The 21,220-nt window shown below is 41.4% G+C and overlaps 1 protein-coding gene across 3 annotated transcripts in view; it reads right to left on the bottom strand.

Annotated features, from left to right (window-relative positions):
• ULK2 (unc-51 like autophagy activating kinase 2) overlaps nucleotides 1-21,220 on the bottom strand; it is a 99,916-nt gene that overhangs the window by 600 nt on the left and 78,096 nt on the right. Inside the window, exons 21-27 of one of the 3 annotated variants that reach the window (XM_019028348.4) lie at nucleotides 14,503-14,652; nucleotides 12,271-12,479; nucleotides 10,477-10,655; nucleotides 9,582-9,700; nucleotides 9,068-9,225; nucleotides 6,183-6,318; nucleotides 4,894-4,992 (exon numbers count right to left, since the gene is read on the bottom strand). In XM_019028348.4, the coding sequence (XP_018883893.4) occupies nucleotides 4,934-4,992; nucleotides 6,183-6,318; nucleotides 9,068-9,225; nucleotides 9,582-9,700; nucleotides 10,477-10,655; nucleotides 12,271-12,479; nucleotides 14,503-14,652 (1,010 nt within the window). In that variant the 3' untranslated portion in view covers nucleotides 4,894-4,933. Of the gene's footprint in view, nucleotides 1-2,731; nucleotides 4,993-6,182; nucleotides 6,319-9,067; nucleotides 9,226-9,581; nucleotides 9,701-10,476; nucleotides 10,656-12,270; nucleotides 12,480-14,502; nucleotides 14,653-21,220 lie in introns of those variants that run through there. The other 2 variants (XM_019028347.4, XM_019028349.4) reach the window with 2 other exon arrangements.

Here is a 21,220-nt window from a genome sequence, read left to right as displayed (position 1 = left end):
ACTGTGTCCTTTCAGAAGCTCCAGCCAGAGCGTACGTGGTTCGAGAGGGCCCTGAAGACAGGCCTTGCCCCCCACACACACAGAACAAATTGTTCTCCACCCCCTCCCAAAACAAAACAAAAGCAGTGAAGAGCCACAGAGTGATGACCACTACAACGGATACAGGATTGCTGAGCCCTTCCACGTGCCAGGGGCTGGGCAAAGAATTTCATATTCATTAACTTATTTCTCACCTCAACTCTGTGAGACACGCACTCTTCCTCCACTGACAGATTCGGAAGAGGGGAGGAACTTGCCAAAGAACACACAACTGCACATGCTGGAGCTGGAATTTGAGACCAAGTGGACCACTAAGCTACCTGCCAAATTGAGTTGCAGAAACCCCAAAGGAGGCATAGAACACGGTTTCCAATAAACAAGAGCTCATGTGGGCACTTTCTAATGACAGAAGCTAACTGTCCAAGAGCACGACTGTCTTGGGACAGGAGATCATGCTGCAGAGCCCAGGGAGGTCCGCCCTGCGCAGAGAGGGAGTGCAGACCTAAGGAGAGCCACGCTCTGTGAAAAGTGGAAAAACCTACAGATTGATCCCACCTGTTCAGAGCAAGAGGCACGGCTTCACTCGGGACCACATGTGCCCAGGGGCTCCACAGGGCTGGGTCCTGGCTCTGGCCATCTCTGCACAGCCTCTGCTGGGCCACTCTGTGAGAGGTCACACTGGCAGCAGGATCTCAGCCTCTGCTCCTTTCCCTAGTACAGTTTGATCTCTGAATTCACTTTGATCTTTTACCAGTTCGGCTTCACCTCTTGCACCAAAGCTGTGATTTCTCAGCAAGTTGTCAGCTTTCCTGTATGCAGTGTTTTTCTAGGTGGATTGTTTCTGATGTGGTTTCCTCTGATGCAGGTGAGGGAAGTATCATCTTGACTCCTCCACCAATAAAATTATTCTCACAGGGCTTTACTAAACATGAGATTTGGGAGGGACCCAAGAGCTTGCTTGGCTGCAGATTCAAGGGTCCAGGACTCAGAAGAAAGTGGTCTGAGGCCGTCTAGAAATAGGCACAGATGCTTCCAGGATGCATGTAACAATACCAAGTTCTCTGAGCAGTAGCTACTGCCTGCCAAATAATCCTCCTTGAGAAATACTGATCAATCTTGCTTTATTCCAGAAAGAACTTAAGACTGCTTATAGAAAATACGAGGGAGCATAGTTTAAAAAGTGTGAAGTCCTCCTCCAAAACATGTGCTAACCACTAATATCAACATTAAGGATAGCCCGGGCGCGGTGGCTCACACCTGTAATCCCAGCACTTTGGGAGGCCGAGGCGGGCGGATCACGAGGTCAGGAGATCGAGACCATCCTAACACGGTGAAACCCTGCCTCTACTAAAAAATACAAAAAATCAGCCGGGCGTGGTGGCAGGCGCCTGTAGTCCCAGCTAATGGGGAGGCTGAGGCGGGAGAATCACTTGAACCCCGGAGGCGGAGCTTGCAGTGAGCCAAGATTGTGCCACTGCACTCCAGCCTGGGTGACAGAGCGAGATGTCTCAAAAAAAAAAAACCAAAAAACAAAAACATTAAGGATTTTGGCTGGGCACGGTGGCTCATGCCTGTAATCCCAGAACTTTGGGAGGCTGAGGCTGGTGTTCAAGACCAGCCTGACCAACATGGTGAAACCCCATCTCCACTAAAAATACGAAAAATAGCTGAGCGTGGTGGCGCATGTCTGTAATCCTAGCTACCTGGGAGGCTGAGGCAGAAGAATCACTTGAACCTGGGAGGCAGAGGTTGCAGTGAGCCAAGATTGCGCCAATGCACTCCAGCCTGGGCAACAGGGTGACTCCGTCTCAAAACAAGCCAACAAAAAAATAATAAGGATTCTTCAGATATCTGAGTCCAGGTCCTCATGTCCACTGTGTCCAACTCAACTTATTACTGTGCAGACTGAGGCAGTCCAGCCCTAAAAATCCTCTCCTCTCAAGCTCCTGGGCGGGACTCTAGTGAGGGCAGAACTGCTGGGCTGGTAATTCCTCTTGGTGGAGACAAAGGAACATGGGACTACGGGCAATAAGTTACTTATCAGTCTTCACTAGAGGTTGTTTCTCTCAACTAAAGTTATCAAAATTGGGTGTTATAATTTTTAACTTGATATTCCCAGACAAGTGCCAGGAGAGAAGCTGTTGCAAATAGCTAGCTGAGTGGAGAGGAGAAAGCCTCAGCAGAGAGGCAAGCTGGAGGGAGGGATGGATGCTATCCTTCTCTGGACTGAAGCAGTTACAGGATGGCTGCACAGAGTACTCCTGGCAGGCAGAAGGGGGCGTGGGGACTCAGACACTTAAGATGCATGGGTTTGGGGTACCCATTCCAGGCCTCATGTCCGCTGTATCCAACTCAATTTCCTCTTAATTACTGCGGAGACTGAGGCAGCCCGACCCTAACAGTCCCCTCCTCCCGGCTCCTATTCACCACTCCAGCGAGGGAGAACAACTGTTGCTCTAGTTACTTCTCTCAATGGAAGGAGGGGACAGGGACTGTGGGAAACCAACTATATACAGCACAGGCTCTCTCGCTATATACAGTCCAGTGGAGGGTATAGTTAAAGCAAACCCTTAGAGTAGGAATAGCTGGTCAGCAATTTTCCAGGTTATGGCTTGAATACAGGTGTCAACCCATGAATGTATGAACTGGTACATTTCCACTCTATGAAACACGATATGAAACTTAAAAATACTCAGGGAAACATAAAGCATTTGTTTATTATTGCTATACTCAAGGCAAAATCTCTTAAAACAATTAGCCTTGATAATGGAAGTATAACCAGAACCATTATTCATGAATTTACATTTTGTTCTTTTCTGCTGTTGAGACTTCACTGTTTCACACACACCATCTACCCCAAGACCTTTAATATACAAGAACAAGAAGAATTAACTTGAAAGTCACAAAGCATGGCTTGACCACTTGCCTAGTTCCTGACTTTAGGCCAATCACTTCCCCTCTCTGAACCTGTTTCATCCTGTGTTAAAAAAGAAATGGGAGAGGAAGAGGAGAGGATAGAATAAACCTACAACTGAGATAACACAGGTGATAACTGAAAGAACATGAATGAAATTTCACTGTGAATAAAAAATATTTATAAAATAAAGTATCACTAATAACAAATAGGGTTGTGGAGGTAAAACAGTCTATGTTCCTGGAAGCCTGCATGACAGTAGCCAAGATCTAAATCCTGGGGCAGGACAAAGGATATTCATGGCCAAGTCTCTAAACTCACTAAGGAAGTACCTGGCTCAACAAGCCACTTAATATGTACCCAGCTACACCCTAGAAACACTTTGTCAGTTTTATTTTACCTTAATATACATTTGTACAGGCAATAATAAAAAGGCTATTACACAACAATTCAGTGAGTTTTACCTAGTTTCAAGAATAATGCATGCAGTTACAAATGAGAGGTAGAAACACTGTATTAAAGACTTAAAAATACAAACGTCATATAAATAAATGTTCAAATTAACTACTGGAATTTCATACAGATAAATAAGGTAAAAATTACATTACTTTGTCAAAGTAAAGGAAAACCATGTTTGTTTTTATCAGTACATTAAAATTAGATTAATGCCAAAGAGCTCTGTGCAATTTGTCAAAGAGTTCAGATTATTTTATGTAAAAGGATTAAAATAAAAGGATTAAAATTGGTGAATGGTTTATTCAAGTATTCAAGCAGGTAAGTAAAAGAAACCAAATAATACACAACGTAAGAACCATTCCTGGAGGGATATTAAGTTAACTGCCTGCATTCTCCATGACTAGCTATTTGGTGAACTGTCAGGATTAACATGAAAAATACACATTAGGCAGAAGACAGCTGCCCATTTTCCTAAGAGAAAACGAACTTCATTTTCCACTCACTGCATGTAGGAACTCCACATCACTAACAAGCCTTTAGGTCACCAACTTCGTTTTGGCCCTATTCAAATTATCAAGAGTATCTCTTGATCCATGATTTTGTTTCTAATACTGCCCAAATAAACCTAGCCTTTAATAAACCTAAGGTCACAGGCATCAATGTACATTCTGCATGCACAATAAAAAATGGAACCAAAAGCTAACAAAAACATTACTGAGAAAATCTGTAGGTGTAGATGAAGAAGTAAAAAAAAAAAAATGTGCAAAGGTTCACATGAATACAAGTTTTAACCACTTAAAAGTTCACTGGAGATTACATGTGAATTCTGGAAAGGGTCTATGTATACAATCAAGTAAAATATTTTAAACAAGTCCATTGTGCCTTAGTTAAATTACAAAATCCAATACACAGTTGTTTTAATAAATTAGTGCAATATGAAAGATTTTGGAAGATTAACATGTGTCCATATTAGGATCAAATTGAAGATTTCAAAATTTCTTCCAAGATCCATGTTTCACTTCTTCTTAAGCTATTTCTTCCTGAGCTGTTTAAAGATGCATGCTCAGATTTAAACAAACTTACTCCAAATATCAAACTGCCTGGATGAGGGGTGAATACATTTACCTTTACACCTCAGCAAACACATGGAATTTCACACACTGCTCTGATGAACCCAGTGACGAGCACTCACTTTGTTTCATTTTTAATTACCTTTAAGAATAACTGTACCGATTATCCTAGTTCTAAGGTACATTTATTCACCAAGTCCAAACTGGGAGCCAAAGACTCTTGCTCCTGCTTCTACAAAGAAAAAGGGAAAGGGTGATTTTCTCCAATAAGGCAGATTTCCTACAAATATGTAGTTTTTGGATTGTTTTTCCTTTTTCAAATCACTGCTTGTTCTTTGGTAGTCACCAGTTAAGAAGCTACAGTTTCCTGGGGATGGGGTGACAGAACTCAAGCTGTAATCCCAAAGGCATCACCTCACGTTCCCACCACCGGTCCACGGGATAAGCCTGCTGCTCACACGGTTGCAGTGCTATGGCAGAGCGCCGACAGTCTTCTCTCAATACTACATTTATCTAGAAATAAAATAACAAAAATGAAGAACTAATGAAAAAAATCACTATATTGTCATCTCTATTCTATCTTTGCCCCAAAGTTAACAGTTCTGAATATGTTTTCTTCTTTCTGCTTGGTAATAGTTTAGATATGACTTCTAGCTTAGTGCTGCAAACTGGTACAATTTAGGTAAGCACATCGGCTAGCTTGCTACATAACTAGCTTGCTCATAACTGCAAATAATCTTAGAACTGCCATCCTCTTGTGGCTACTCAAAATGTAGCAGGACCACATACACTCCAACCAGTCCACCACCTCTGCCTAAAAAACCAGATTATTGGGCTTGTATGTGATAAGTAATAAAATCCTGGTATCCCATCAATCTCCACTCTGCTATCTATACCAAGTCTGCAGTACACAGAAGTTTCACAGGACTCTTCAGTCACTAAGCCCATGAGGCTTAAAACAGTTACATTTAATAATAAAACTAAAGTCCTCCTACATATACGAACACTTGCCAACAAAATAACACCGTGTAGAAATCTAAAGATGAATTACGCAGTCACCAGTGCTTTTCATGCATCACCTGTAATCCTCACAACCCTGCAAGGCAGGCACTGCTGTATCTATGTATCTATCTAGTTATGCATCTATTTATCTATATATCTATCTATGTATCTATGTATGTATCTACCTACCTACCTACCTATCTACCTACCTACCTACCTACCTACATACCTACCTAACTACGTAGAATGGAGTCTTGCTTTGTCGCCCAGGCTGGAGTGCAGTGGCACAATCTCAGCTCACTGCAACCTCCACTTCCTGGGTTCAAGCGATTCTCCTGTCTCAGCCTCCCGAGCAGTGGAGCTTACAGGTATGTGCCATGATGCCCAGCTAATTTTTGTATTTTTAATAAAGACAGGGTTTCGCTATGTTGGCCGGCCTGGTCTTGCACTCCTGAGCTCAGGTGATCCGCCCACCTTGGCCTCCCAAAGTGCTGGGATTACAGGCGTGAGCCACTGTGCCTGGCTCTACTCCTATTTTATGAAAAAGAAGCTGAGGCCACACAAAGGCTGTGATTTGCACAAGGCTGGAAAGCCACGATTCAAACCAAGGCAGAATTCCAAACTCCAAGCTCTTTGTACTATGCCTGTGATAGACAACTAAAATGAAGTAAAAAAATACACTACTTTGTAAGTCAACTTACATTTATGTACATTTTCAATATCTGCAGGGTCCTGTAGAATCTTACTTAGGCCTTCCAAAAGAAGGGCTGCCTTATGATAGCGATAAACAATATCTTCGGTCTGCTGAAACATCTCATCCAGGGCTGCAGACTGAACCTGGAACCAGTCAACAAAAACACAGTTCTCTCAATTTTTCCAAGAAAATACAAATCCATTCGGGCAATGAAGCTTTAAATGGAATCCACCTAAAATTAACACATTTTGGTAAAGTGATACAGTCTGCAAAACTACATAAAACTCAAAGATTCTTTGGGATGAGCAATATATAAGAGCAACTTCATAAAAAGTCTCTCTGCTTTCAAACACAGCCTTCTGGTATTCAGAGGTATGCTTCATAAATTTCATACTAGAACCCTTCTAAACTGGCTCTTTTATGACTTCATTATAAATTGATTTTAAACACACACTTCCATACAAGGGTAACCTGAAATTTCATTAAAGTAGATTTTGTTTCAATAATATAATTAAATGATGCTAATAGTCACTTGCTGGCTTTACTGGCTTCTTTTTCTAGCCAAATAATTTTTGGGTGTAGTCATTCATTCATTCAAAGATACTTATTGAGCACCTACAAAGTGCCAGGCACTGCGCCTACAATGAAGGAGAGCTTGCAGTCTGGAGGGAGATACAGTCCTGCAAAAAATGCAATTCTAATGCCAAGGCGCACACGGTATTACAGGAGGAAGCACTGGATGATATGGAATACATAGGGGATGCCTCTAACCTATATTACGGAAGGAGAAGATGATTAGGGGAAGCTTCCAGGAGGTGCTGTTTGTGCTGAATCATAAAGCGACAACAGCAGAAGTGAATCAGGTGAGGAAAAATGTGGGAAGGGGCTCTCCAGAAAGAGGGGATGGTAGCATTATTCACAGGGGTTTCCCCATCGACATTCTGATTTTCTCTTTGATCATTAAGTACCAGAACTCTCAGTAATCCAGTATCCGAATTTAGTTGTTAATACACTATATCTTGTTTTTGTTTTTAATTTTTAAAATGTATTTATGCATTCTTATATAGATGGGGTCTCGCTCTGTTGCCTAGACTAATCTTGAACTCCTGAGCTCAAGCAATCCTCTCGCCTCAGCCTCCTGAGTAGCTGGGACTACAGGTGCATGCCACTGCACCTAGCTATTCTCTCTCCTTCAAAAAAATAATTTCAAGCAGCTAGCAATAAAGCAAATAAAATGGATACAGAAGATCAGAGCCAGGACAAGGAAAAAGAAAAAAATAACTAAGTGTTAATGCCTCTAAGCTCACTAAGCAGCCAGGACGAAAGGAGGAATTTATAAGTTATAGGGCTCTTTATTCTGAGAAGGAAAAACAGCATTATAATTCCATATGGAGGACATTTTTCTGGTGCAAAATTCTAAAAATAATTTATCATATGAAGTCTCAACTCAGCATACAGTGATGCAGTGCATATTATTCATCTCAATAGTTTACAGCAATATGATATATACTATTTTTGTCAAGAATTTATATTCCAAAGTTATTTTCCTATGGTTATTTTAATAAATTTCAAAATAAGGCCACGGATGTAATATAACAGCACAGTTCACAGTAGACAAATAGAAAATGGAAAGGGGGATCTATTATGTTAATGTGTTAGAAATACAATTGGCATGCTGGGCACAGTGGCTCACACCTATAATCCCAGCACTTTGGGAGGCCGAGGTGGGTGGATCACCTGAGGTCAAGAGTTCAAGACCAAGCCTGGCCAACATGGTAAAATCCTGTCTCTACTAAAAACACAAAAATTAGCTGGGTGTGGTGGCAGGTGCCTGTAATCCCAGCTACATGGGAGGCTAACGCAGCAGAATCGCTTGAACCTGGGAAGCAGAGGTTGCAGTGAGCCAAGATCATGCTGCTGCACGTCAGCCTGGACGACAGAACAAAACTCCATCTCAAAAAAAAAAAAAAAAAAAAGAAAAACTATGATTGGCTAACTAATGAATTTTCCCCCACTTAACTACTTTTTCAACAGCCTCTATTTTTATTTATACTTTAGAGTAATTTTTCCCCGAGAGGCAGAAAACAAATTATTTCCAATATTAAAACCAGAAAATAGGAAAAGGAGGTTTTACTTTGTGTCTATACTACAATATCAGTAAGTGGGACCTGAGCACATAAACTTGTGTGGATTGATTAATAAAGCCAGTGTTTTTCCTAAGAGTTTTATCAAGCCTAACTTTCTTAAACAACAGAAAATGCAGAAACAGATCCTGCTAATGCTTTTAGATGCACACTATAAAAAGATTAGATCAGCTGGGCACGGTGGCTCACACCTGTAATCCCAGCACTTTGGGAGGCTGAGGAGGGTGGAACACCTGAGGCCAGGAGTTGGAAACCACCCTGGCCAACATGGCAAAACCCCATCTCTACTAAAAATACAAAAATTAGCTGGGCATGGTGGCAGGTGCCTGTAATCCCAGCTACTCAGGAAGCTGAGGCAGGAGAATCACTTGAATCTGGGAAGCAGAGGTTGCAGTGAGCTGAGATCGTGCCACTGTACTCCAGCCTGGGGGACAGAGTAACTCCGTCTCAAGAAAAAAAAAAAAAAAAAAAAAAAGATTAGATCATTCCTAATGCCAGCAATGTTTAATAAGAGCTGTAATAAACTTTTAGCAAATGTGGTAAACGGATTTGTAATTACTTAAAATACATCCAGTAAATGACATTAACAGTTGCTTAAATCCAATTACTTCTTTAGTAGAAGGCAATCCACAATACTTGGGACTTGAGACATTATCTTTTAAAAGGATAGCTGTCATATAGATATTCAATTAAAAAGACACTTAAAGATAAGTAGTACTATACAATATTAAACCTTAGAAAGGGTTACCATTTCTACAGCACAATTATAGATGAGTTTCTCTGCAGTCACACTGTTGATTTCATCAATAAACCTCTGTTTGTCAGAGAAGAATCGATTCAGCTTTTCTGTAAGTTTCTTGCACATGGTGATGCAGAATTTATATCGTTCGTTCAGATTCTTGACAACTGAAAAAAAATTGAGATGGGAACTAATTTTAACTTTCCTCCAGAAATAAAGACACAGTTATATGTATCTTTCCTGCTGATATATAGGGAAGGTGTCACTATGTGATCATTCAAAAAAAGGACGAGAAATAGGATTTTTTCATGTTATCTCTTTCAATATGAAAAGATTGAGAATAATGCACTTCAGACGTCTATCAATTGAACTGCAAAAAGCTAACAACCCAGCATCTTTTCCCTTTAAGAATATTGAAAAATAAAAACAACAGTGAGTACTCATCAGACGCTCTCTCACAGTGTGATGGGAAAGAGCAACTTAAGGACCGACCCCTGGAGTCACACGCTGCCTTCTCCCATACCTTGTTTCACAGCTGTGGATGGGCTCAGTTTCCCGGACTTGATCTGGGCTTTGGCAAGATGCAGAGAAGCCGCAAGCAGCTGTGCTGCTTTCATGTACAACACCAGCTGCTCCACCCGCCTGCACCCAAAAGACAGTAGCAGAGGGTTATCTTGTGAACTAATGTAAGATGTGGCACTCTACACAACAGGTCACCATTAAAATTGCCTTTCTATAAAGGAATAGCATCCTCTTTGATTTCTTTTCTTCTTTCTTTTCTTTTTTTTTTTGACAGAGTCTTGCTCTGTCCCCCAGGCCGAAGTATAGTGGCTTGATCTTGGCTTACTGCAGCCTCTACTTCCTGGGCTCAAGGGATCCTCCCACCTCAGCCTCCCGAATATTAATAGTTGGTACCACAGGGACGCACCACCATGCCTGGCTAATTTTTGTATTTTTTGTAGAGACAGGGATTCATTATATTGCCCAGGCTGGTCTCGAACCCATGGGCTCAAGCAATCCTTCTGCCCCATCCTCCCAAAGTGCTGGAATTACATAAAGGCATAAGCTACTGCGACCAGCCCTCCTTAATTTCTTAATGCACAAGTAAACTCTCGAGGGACAAGGCATAGTTAAAGATGTGTGTACTGTGAAAATAACGGATACACTCAGATAAAAATCAATACAATCTATTTACACAAAAGATCTTCAACAGTATAATTTACAAGGAAAGGCAACACTGAGGTTGCATAATCTCCAGGTCTTGGCTCATATAGTGAAATGTAGTACAAAGAAATAATTGAGACTCCTAGCTTTTAATAATGAGATATGATCTTCAGTGGATGACAATACCCACAACTTAGACACAAGTTTAGACAAAGCATGAAAAGTCTGGAAATGAATGACAAGGGGGCACCCACCCCCAGTCTTTGCTCAGCTGACTGATCTGGTCCACCACCACACTCTCCTGGATCTGGTACAAGGACACAGCAGATGTGCACAGCTCAGGGTTTCCTCCCCTCATGGCTGTCAGGTCCAGCACACACTCAGTGAACATCAGCATCACATTCAGATGGCGTAAGGTGTCTGTGTGTTCCCGCTGCAGCAAAGTCAATTTGTCTTAGAAAATTTCAGATTAAAAATACGTACATACTCATTTCTGTACATAAACCATGGCCACTGATCATGTTTTCTATACTTACAAGTATCAGAATGACAAAAGGAGATTGAAATTTTTAAATTTCAGAAAGCTGGTAAGAAAATGAACACAAATGAAACCAAATATAGGTATATGCATGTGTTTGTGTAAGTTTATCAGAGTACCCACATAAGTAAACTCAGGATGGGTCGCTGTGCTTTTACCAGAAAAAGAAAAGAAAGCTGAACGATTAAATCAATATACATGAGACAAAAACGTGACAAGGTAGACACCAAGATTATAACGATACTATAGGTGCTAAATCACACTTCTTGATACTGTACTGAATTCTGCTGACTTCTTATAATTTCAGAGTTGCTTTATTTAATTTCTGGTCGTTTTTCAGTTAACAGTGATTACTAATACCAAAGCTCTAACTTTCTGTGATCTTTTCAGTTAAAGAGGGGAGTGTGGGTAGACATAACAGCATTCAGAGGGCTGTCATTTAAAAATGGGCATTCTAGGCCGGGCATGGTGGCTCATGCCTGTAATTCAAGCACTTTGGGAGGTCGAGGCGGGTGGATCACCTGAGGTCAGGAGTTTGAGACCAGCCTGGCCAACATGGCGAAATCCCGTCTCTACTAAAAATACAAAAATTAGCTGGGCGTGGTGGCATGTGCCTGTAGTCCCAGCTCCTCAGGAAGCTGAGGCAGGAGAGTGGCTTGAACCCAGGAGGTGGAGGTTAGAGTGAGCTGAGATCACACCACTGCATTCCAACCTGGGTGACAGAGTGAGACTCTGTCTCAAATAAATAAACAAACAAACAAATAAATAAATAAATGGGTATTCTAGACTGTTGTTTTGAGATTTGTTTTTAGTTATAAATGCATTCTGAAATCTCAAATAAGCCTAAAAGTTTCCCACTCTTCTATGGTTAAATAAAGATGAGAATCATTTTCCTAGTGACAGGAGAATAAGCCAATTGACTTCTAAAAGTCTCTCTGCTCTGTGACAGCATATTGCACTGTATGTTTCAATACACTGGAACATGCAATAGAATGTACTAGAATGCTCATGCCTGTAATCCTAGCACTTTGGGAGGCAGAGGTGGGCAGATCACGAGGTCAGGAGTTCGAGACCAGCCTGGCCAACATGGTGAAACCCCATCTCTACTAAAAATACAAAAATTAGCCGGGCATGGTGGCATGTGCCTGTAATCCCAGCTACTCGGGGGTGCTGAGGCAGAAGAATTGCTTGAACCCAGGAGGCGGAGGTTGGAGTGAGCCGAGATTGCGCCACTGCACTCCAGCCTGGGTGACAGAGCAAGACTCTGTCTCAAAAAAAAAAGAAAGAAAAACACAGAATCTATGTGTTTCTTCCTATAAACCAAAGCTTATTATGGATGAGTGTCACTGTCAACATTAATTTAAAAAGACATCAGCAATACTTTTCAAACAGAAAAGGCACGTTAAAGAGAACATTTCCTAACTATTTAATGTATTTTGTTCTTGTCATCACTAGAATGTTCTCATATCAAATCAACATTACATTCACACCACTATAGTCTCTTTTCTACCTCCATCAGCGTCTCCTCCGGCAGTTCAGGGGCTTCAAAGGTGATGAGCCCCTCTAGGCTGGGGGGTGAAGCACCGTAAGGCACGTATCTCAGGCTGGGAGCTGCCTCTGCTCCTGGAGGGGAAGAGCCGAAGCCTGGGCCAGGCGGGGACCCCACGCACACGCGGCCACTCATGGCACAAAGAGAGCCCCCGGAGTTGCTGGGCCCCACTACAAGCAAACAGAGGATACATGGCAGTGTCCAGAGTTAGGGCTTTCACACCCACTCCTACTCTTATTTACTGAACAAACCTGCTGAGGTGATAAAGGAAAGTTTCGTTAAAAGAAACTCACTGACCCCCTACGTACTATTTGAGGATATTAATAGTTTTTACTTATCCATGTTCATTGTTATTCCTTGTCTATATATTTTATATTAGACATCATCAGAGCTAGTTTTTTTATACTCTGTTTTAAACAAATTTAGATCATATTCATTTCTCCTTGCTGCTCCACAGGGCCTCATAATTATAAAACTCAATGGATGCACTGATTCATTAAATTTATATATATTATATAATGTTTATCTGGAGTCATTTATACTATTTCTGATTTTATTCATATTACAAATAGCACTGTAATGAAATGCAGACAGTTGTTCCTTCTTTTGAATAATTTCTTTGTGATAAATACTCTGAAGTGGTATAAGAAGGAATGGAATTAGCATAGATCAATAAATATTTTTACAGTTCTTCCTAAGAACTGTTATAGTACTCTCTAATGCAGCCCTGAGTAAGCACATAGATCCTACTAAACCTCAATAACACTGGACATGATACTTTTTTTTTTTTGAGTCAGGGCCTTGCTGTTGCCCAGGCTGAATTGCAGTGGCGTGATCACAGCTCACTGCAGCCTTGATTTTCCGGGCTCAGGTAATTCTTTCACCTCAGCCTCACAAGTAGCTGGGACTATAGGTGTATGCCACCATGTATGGCTAATTTCTGTGTTTTTTTTGTAGAGATGGGGTTTCACCATGTTGCCCAGGCTGGTCTCAAACTCCTGACCTCAAGTGATCCTCCTGCCTCGGCCTCCCAAAGTGCTGGGATTACAGGCATGAACCACCATGCCCAGTCTTGGGCATTGTACTTTTTAAGATATAGGTATAGTTAACAGATATAAAACGTCACTTTCTTAAAATGGTATTTCTTATTATTCAAGGTTTTTAATCGTCTTAAAAACATAATTTTAGATCTATTTTCTCTTATCTATTTCTATCCTTTGCTTATTAACCTGGTCTCTTGATCAGCAACTTATTTAGAATAAGATAACTTGACTCATGATACAACAGATAAGACATCAAATTATTGATTTCAAGTCCAATCTAAATACTTTCTTAATTTTTGGTATTAACCTATTTACAGATTATAAATGATAAATCTATTAGCCTTCTAACTGTATATAGGATTAAGTGCAAAGATTGAGACCAAAAGTACAAAAAATTAAAAAAAATAAATAAAACAAGTTTCTTTCTTTTTTTTCTGAAACAGAGTTTTGCTCGTTACCCAGGCTGGAGTGCAATGGCGCAATCTCGGCTCACTGCAACCTCCACTTCCCAGGTTCAAGTGATTCTCCTGCCTCAGCCTCCTGAGTAGCTGGGATTACAGGTACCTGCCACCACACCTGGCTAAATTTTTGTATTTTTAGTAGAGACAGGGTTTCACCATGTTGGCCAGGCTGGTCTCGAGTTCCTGGCCTCAAGTGATCTGCCTGCCTCAGCCTCCCAAAGTAAGTGCTGGGATTACAGGCATGAGCCACCTCACCTAGCCAAAACAAGTTTCTTTAAAAAAAAAAAACCAAAAAAAAAAAAAAAAAAACCTATAATTTTCAAATAATTTATTGGATCTACTAAAGTAACCCTTTAATATATAAGCTGAGAAGAACCATATATGATTTGCTTCTTCACGAAGAAGTCATATTTATACTATATGTCATTTTGTAGAACATTATATACAACATATATTTATATTTTAATATATAATATAGCACTTTACAAAGTTTTTTTCCCCACAAATGATGCCTCATTTACTTCTTATAACCCATTAAGATAAAGAAAATAGTAATCTCCATTTCGCTGGTAAAGAAACTGAAGCCCAGAGAATTAAGTGACTTGTCCAAGTTACAACACTGAGTCATTTGTCAAAACACTACATTCCAAATACTAGCCAAAGACTGTAATATAACAAATGCTCCTTACCTGAGGTTGTTCTTGTTCGAAGGAACATGTGGGTACAAGTGGGGGCCGCCGCACTGTGTGGAGGAGACCCTACAGTGAAGAGGACAGCCTTGGAACTTGCTGCTGTACCTGCAGGAGGTGCCAGAACACCACCACAGGCTCCTGCCGGAGCTACAACAAAAAGTTTATAGAAGGTCATATTACCCTGATAGTGTTTATATCCGGGAGATGGGATTGCAGGGGGATACTGACTTTTATATCAGGAGTCTAGTGGTTTTTTCTTTTTTCCTCTTCTTACAAAAAGTACTTATTGCTCTTAAAATCAGAAAATGTAATACAATATTTTCATTAAAATAACTTATAGTAATCTCAAGTGTGAATCTTCTTCACACCAAAATCTAGCATTCAGAGTTATGTTTGTATACTTCTAAAATACATGAACTGTAAGTTATACATGTTGAAGACAGTACTAAAAAAATGAACGCCAAGAACTGGGAATAAAAACAGGTTAAACTAGGGTGGGTGTGGTGGCTCATGCCTGTAATCCCAGCACTTTGGGAGGCCAAGGCGGGTGGATCACCTGAGGTCAGGAGTTCGAGACCAGCCTGGCCAACGTGGTGAAACCCTGTTTCTACTAAAAATACAAAACTTTGCCGGGCATGGTGATGCGTGCCTGTAATCCTAGCTACTCAAGAGCCTGAGTCAGGAGAATCTCTTGAACCTAGGAGGCAGAGGTTGCAGTGAGCCGAGATCATGCCATTGCACTCCAGCCTGGGTGACAGAGCGAGGCTCCGTCTCAAAAAAAAAAAAAAAGAAAAGAAATCAAAATAAAGACATTCCCAAATAAACAGAAGCTGAGAGAATTTACTGCCAGCAGACCTGTCTTACAAGAAATACAAAGGATAGCTCTTCAGACCAAAAGTAACTAACTCCAAATAGTAATCCCAATCTGTAAAGATAATTATAAAACACAAACTGTATATTTCTTCTGTTAACTGATTTTAAAAAGCAACTGTATAAAACATGTATACAGTTGCATTGTCAGGTCTATAGCATATAGAAATGTAATGTTCATTTATTTACTTTTTTTATTTTGGAGACGGAATCTCACTCTGTCGCCAGGCTGGAGTACATTGGCACGATCTCAGCTCACTGCAACCTCTGCCTCCTGATTCTCCTGCCTCAGCCTCTCGAGTAGCTGGGATTACAGGTGCGTGCCACCACGCCCAGCTAATTTTTGTATTTTTAGTAGAGACAGGGTTTCACCATATTGGCCAGGATGGTCTCGATCTCTTGACCTTGTGATCCGCCCACCTTGGCCTCTCAAACTGCTGGGATTACAGGCGTGAGCCACTGCGCCCAGCCTTAGTTTTTATTTTTTTAGAGACAGGGTCTCCACCTGTCACCCAGGCTGAAGGGCACTGGTGTGACCATAGCTCACTGCAGCCTGGAACTCCTGAGCTCAAGTGATCCTCGTGCCTCGGCCTTCCATAGTGTTGGGATTACAGGCGTGAGCCACTGCACCCAGCCAGAAATATATTTGATAATAAGAACATAAAGGAGTCAGATGGGAGTAAAACTGTATTAGACAAAGGAAGTGACACCAGATGGTAACTCAAATCCACAAAAACACACCAAGATAACCAGAAATGATAAATAAGAAAGTTAATATAACAAACTATAAATACATACTTGCTTTCTTATCTCAGCTTCTTTTCAAAGACATAAAATTACAAACCAGAGTAAGATGGTAAAATAGAAGGCTCCACCAATTGTACAACCCACCTCCCAAAAATTTGCACACAATAAAGCACCTTCATAAGAACCAAAAATCAGGTGAGTAATCACAGTACCTGGTTTTAACTTCATATCACTGAAAGAGGCACTGAAAAGGGTAGGAAAGGCAGTCTTGAATCACCAGCACCACCCTCCGCCCCTCCCCTGGCAGCAGCTGTGTGTGGCAAGGAAATAATCTGTGTACTTGGGGGAGGGAGAGTGCAGCAATTTGGGGACTGCACATTAAACTCAGTGCTGCCCTGTCACAGTGCAAAGGAAAACCATGCTGAACTCAGCTGGTGTCCGCCCACGGAGGGAGCATTTGGACCAGCTGTAGCTAGAGGGAATGTGCCTGTCTGAGTGGCCAGAATGTGAGTTTCTGCAAGCCTCACCACCACAAGCTAAAGCGCTATGGGTCCAAGTGAACTTGAAAGGCAGTCTAGGACACAAGGACTGCAATTCCTAGCCAAATCCTGGTGCCGTGCTGGGCTTAAAGCCAGTAGACTGGGGCATGACTTAGAGAGACATCAGACAGGGCTTCTAAGGGAGTGTTTGTGCCACTCCTCCTCCCAAACCCAGGCAGCGCAGCTCACAGCAACAAAAGTGACTCCTTCCTTCTGCTTGAGGACAAGAGAGAAAGGTAAAAAGGGCTTTCTCTTATGTCTTGGATACTAGGCTCAGCCACAGTAGGACGAGCCCCGGGCAGAGTCATGAGACCCCCATCCCAGGCCCTAGTTCCTGTTGACATTTCTAAACACACCCTGAGCCAGAAGTGAACTCACTGGCCTTGAAAAAAAAGACCCAGTCCTGGCAGGATTCATCACCTGCTGACTGAAGAGTCCTCGGGCCCTGAATAACCAATAACACTACCCAGGGAGCATGCTTGGGCCTTGGGTGAGACTCTGAGACATGCTGGCTTCAGGTAGCAGCTTGATTACAGTGGGATAGAGCACCAAGAAGGCTCTTGGGGTTCCCAAGTCTAGGCCTAGGCTCTTGGACATTTCTGGACCTGCCCTGAAGGGTGGGTCTTACGCCTAGCAGCACTCAGCACATGCTGACTGAAGAGCCCTTGGGCCTTAAGTTAACATCAGTGGTGGCCTGGCAGAACTCCTTGTGGGCCAGTGGTGGTTACAGCCACAGAGATAGGTTCCTCTGCCTGTGGAAGGGGCAGGAAAGACTGGGAAGGACTTTGTCTTGCGGTTTGAGTGGCAGCTTAGCTGCAGTAGGATACAATACCAGGTAGATTTCTAAGGTTTTTTATTCCAACCCCTGACTCCTAGATAGCATCTCTGGACATGCCTGGTGCCTGGGGTACTTGTTGCCCTGAAAGGAAGGACACAAACCTGGCTGGTTTCACCACCTGCTGATTGTAAGTCCTGGGGCTTGAGCGAACATAGGTAGTAGCCAAGCAATGATTAAAGAGGGCCTTGGGCAAGACCCAGGGCTGTGCTGGCTTCAGGTCTAACCCAGGCAGTTCCAGTGGTGGTGGCCACAGGGGTGTTTGCATCACCCCACCCCCACCTCCAAGTAGCTCAGCATAGAAAGAGAGACACGCCATTAGTTGTTCACCTTTTGATAAAAAGTTAGGGAAGAGAACAAAAGTCTCTAGCTGGTAATCCATAGAATTCTTCTGGATCTTATCCAAGTCAATGAGTCTGCAAGAACTACAGCATTATTGGGCTTGGAGCCCAATAATGGGCTTGGAGTCCCGTCAAATACCTGGAAAGTCTCCCCAAGAAGGATAGGTACAGATTGCAAAGCCCAGATTGTGAAGACAACAATAAATACCTAACATGTCAATGCCCAGATACGGACAAAAATCTACATCAAGACCAGCCAGGAAAACATGAACTTACCAAGTGAACTAAATAAGGCACCAGGGACCAATCATGGAGAAACAGATACATAACCTTTCAGACAGAGAATTCAAAATAGCTGTTTTGAGGAAACTCAAGGAAATTCAAGATAATATAGAGAAGAAATTCAGAATTCTATCAGATAAATCTAACACAGACTGAAATAATTAAAAGAATCAAGTAAAAATTCCAGAGGTGAAAAATGCAATTGACACACTGAAGAATGCAATGGAGTCTCTTAATAGCAGAATTGATCAAGCAGAAGAAAGAATTAGTGAGCTTTGAAAATAGGCTATTTGAAAATACAGAGGAAACAGAAGAAAAAAATGAAAAAGAATGAAGCAAGCCTACAAATCTAAAAAATAGCTGCAAAAAAAAAAAAAACAAAAAAAACTAAGGGTTATTGGCCTTAAGTAGAAAAGACTAAACAACGACCCGATCAAAAATAATAACTACAACTTTTCAAGACATAGACAGTACAGTAACATATAAAGAGAAACAACAAAAAGTTAAGAAGCAAGGAGATAGAGTATTTTTAGTTTTCTTATTGCTTGTTTATGCAATCAGTGTTGTCATCACTTTAAAATAATGGATAGGGCCGGGAGTGGTGGCTCAAGCCTGTAATCCTAGCAATTTGGGAGGCCAAGACAGGTGAATCACCTGAGGACAGGAGTTCAAGACTATCCTGGCCAACATGGTGAAATTCTGTCTCTACTAAAAATACAAAAATTTGCCAGGTGTGGTGGCAGGCGCCTGTAATCCCAGCTACTTGGGAGGCTGAGGCAGGATAATCGCTTGAACCCAGGAAGCAGAGGTTGCAGTGAGCCAAGATTGTGCCCTTGCACTCCAGCCTGGGTGACAAGAGCGAAACTCCATCTCAAAAATAAAAAAATTAAATTAAATTGAATTAATGGATAGTATTTACAAGCCTCATGGTAACCTCAAATAAAAAAACATACACTGGATACACAAAAAATAGAAAGCAAGAAAATCAGTGATACCACCAGAGAAAATCACCTTCACTAAAAGCAAGAAAGAGGGAGGGAAGAAGGAAGGAAGGAAAAAGAAGACCAGAAAACAAATAACAAAATGGCAGGATTAAGTCCTTACTTACCAATACAAACATTGAATATAAATGAACTAAACTCTTCAGTCATGAGTTAAAAGACACTGAGTGGCTGAATGGATTAAAAAAATAAGCCCCACCTATCTGGTGCCTATAAGAAACACACCTCACCTATAGAGACACATGTAGACTGATAATAAAGGGATGGAAAAAGATACTCCACGCAATGGAAACTAAAAAAGAGCAGGAGTAGCTATACTTACATCAGACAAGATAGATTTCAAGACAAAAACCATAAAAAGAGACAAAGGTCATTATATAATGACGAAGGGGTCAATTCGGCAAGAGGATATGACAACTGCAGATATATACGCACCCTACACAAGCATACAGATATATAAAGCAAATATTGTTAGAGCTAAAGACAGAGATAGACCCCAATACAATAGCTGGAAACTTCAATGCTCCACTTTCACCCTTGGATAGATCATCCAGACAGAAAATCAACAAAGAAACATCAGACTTAATCTGCACTATAGGACCTAACTGATATTTACAGAACGTTTCACCCAATGGCTGCAGAATATACATTCCTCTCAGCATATGGATCATTCTCATATGTTATGTCACAAAACAAGTCATAAAACATTAAACAACAACAACAACCAGGTGTAGCGGCTCACACCTGTAGCTGCAGCACTTTGGGAGGCTGAGGCGGGCAGATCACTTGAGGCCAGGAGTTCGAGACCAGCCTAGCCAACATGGCAAAACCCTGTCTCTACTAAAATTACAAAAATTAGGTGGGTGCAGTGGCTCATGCCTATAATCCCAGGACTCTGGAAGGCCGAGGCAGGCAAATCACATGAGGCCAGGAGTTCCAGACCAGCCTGGCCAACATGGTGAAACCCCGTCTCTACTAAAAATACAAAAATTAGCTGGGTATGGTGGCACACACCTGTGGTTCCAGCTACTCAAGAGGCTGAGGCAGGAGAATCACTTGAACCCAGGAGGAGGAGGCTGCAGTGAGCCAAGATTGCACTAATGTACTCCAGCCTGGGCAACAGAGCGAAACTCTAAAAAGAAAAACAAAATTATAAAAATTAGCCAGGCATGGTGGTACACACCTGTAATCCCAGCAACGAGGGAGGCTGAGGCACAAGAATTGCTTGAACCTTGGAGGTGGAGATTGCAGTGCACCAAGATCGTGCCACTGCACTCCAGCAACACCCTGTTTACAAAAAAAAAAAAAAAAAATGAAATAATATCAAGCATCTTCTCTGACTACCATGAAATAAAACTAGAAATTAATAAGAGGTATTTTGGAAACTATATAAATACATGGAAATTAAACAATATGCTCCTGAATGACCAGTGGATCAATGGAGAAAGGAAATTGAAAAATTTCTTGAAACAAATAATAATGGAAACACAACATACTAAACCTATGGGATTACAGTGAAAGCAGTACTAAGAGGGAAATTTATAGCTAAAAGTGCCTACACATCAAAAAAGAAGAAATCTTCAAATAATCTAACAATGCATCTTAAAGAACTACAAAAGCAAGAGCAAACCAAACCTAAAATTACTAGAAGAAAAGAAATAATAAAAATCAGGGAACAAATAAATGAAATTGAAACTAAGAAAACAATACAAAAGATCAAGGAAATGAAAGCTAGTTTATTGAAAAGATAAATAAAATTGACAAAGCTTTGACCAGACTAAAAGAGGAAACAAGACCCAAAAGCCCTCATGAATGGATTAATGCCATTATAAAAGGGCTTGAGGTCAAAGGACAAGCCCTCTTCTGCCCTTCTGCCTTCCATTATGTGATGATGTAGCAAGGCTGTCACCAGATCAAGTGCCTTGATCTTGGACTTTCAGCCTCCAGAAGGGTAAGAAAGTAAATTTCTGTTCATCATAAATTACGCAGTCTCAGATGTTCTGCTATAGCAGCACAAAATGGACTAAGACAGATTTCAATATTCACTAAAGTGATCTAATAATGCAATCTCCACCAAAAACCTGGCCAGTCTCTCAGAGC

This window comes from Gorilla gorilla, chromosome 4 (genome assembly GCF_029281585.2).
Source record: "Gorilla gorilla gorilla isolate KB3781 chromosome 4, NHGRI_mGorGor1-v2.1_pri, whole genome shotgun sequence".
Classification (NCBI taxonomy): Eukaryota; Metazoa; Chordata; class Mammalia; order Primates; family Hominidae; genus Gorilla; species Gorilla gorilla.
This window is presented reverse-complemented; position numbering and strand designations above follow the sequence as displayed.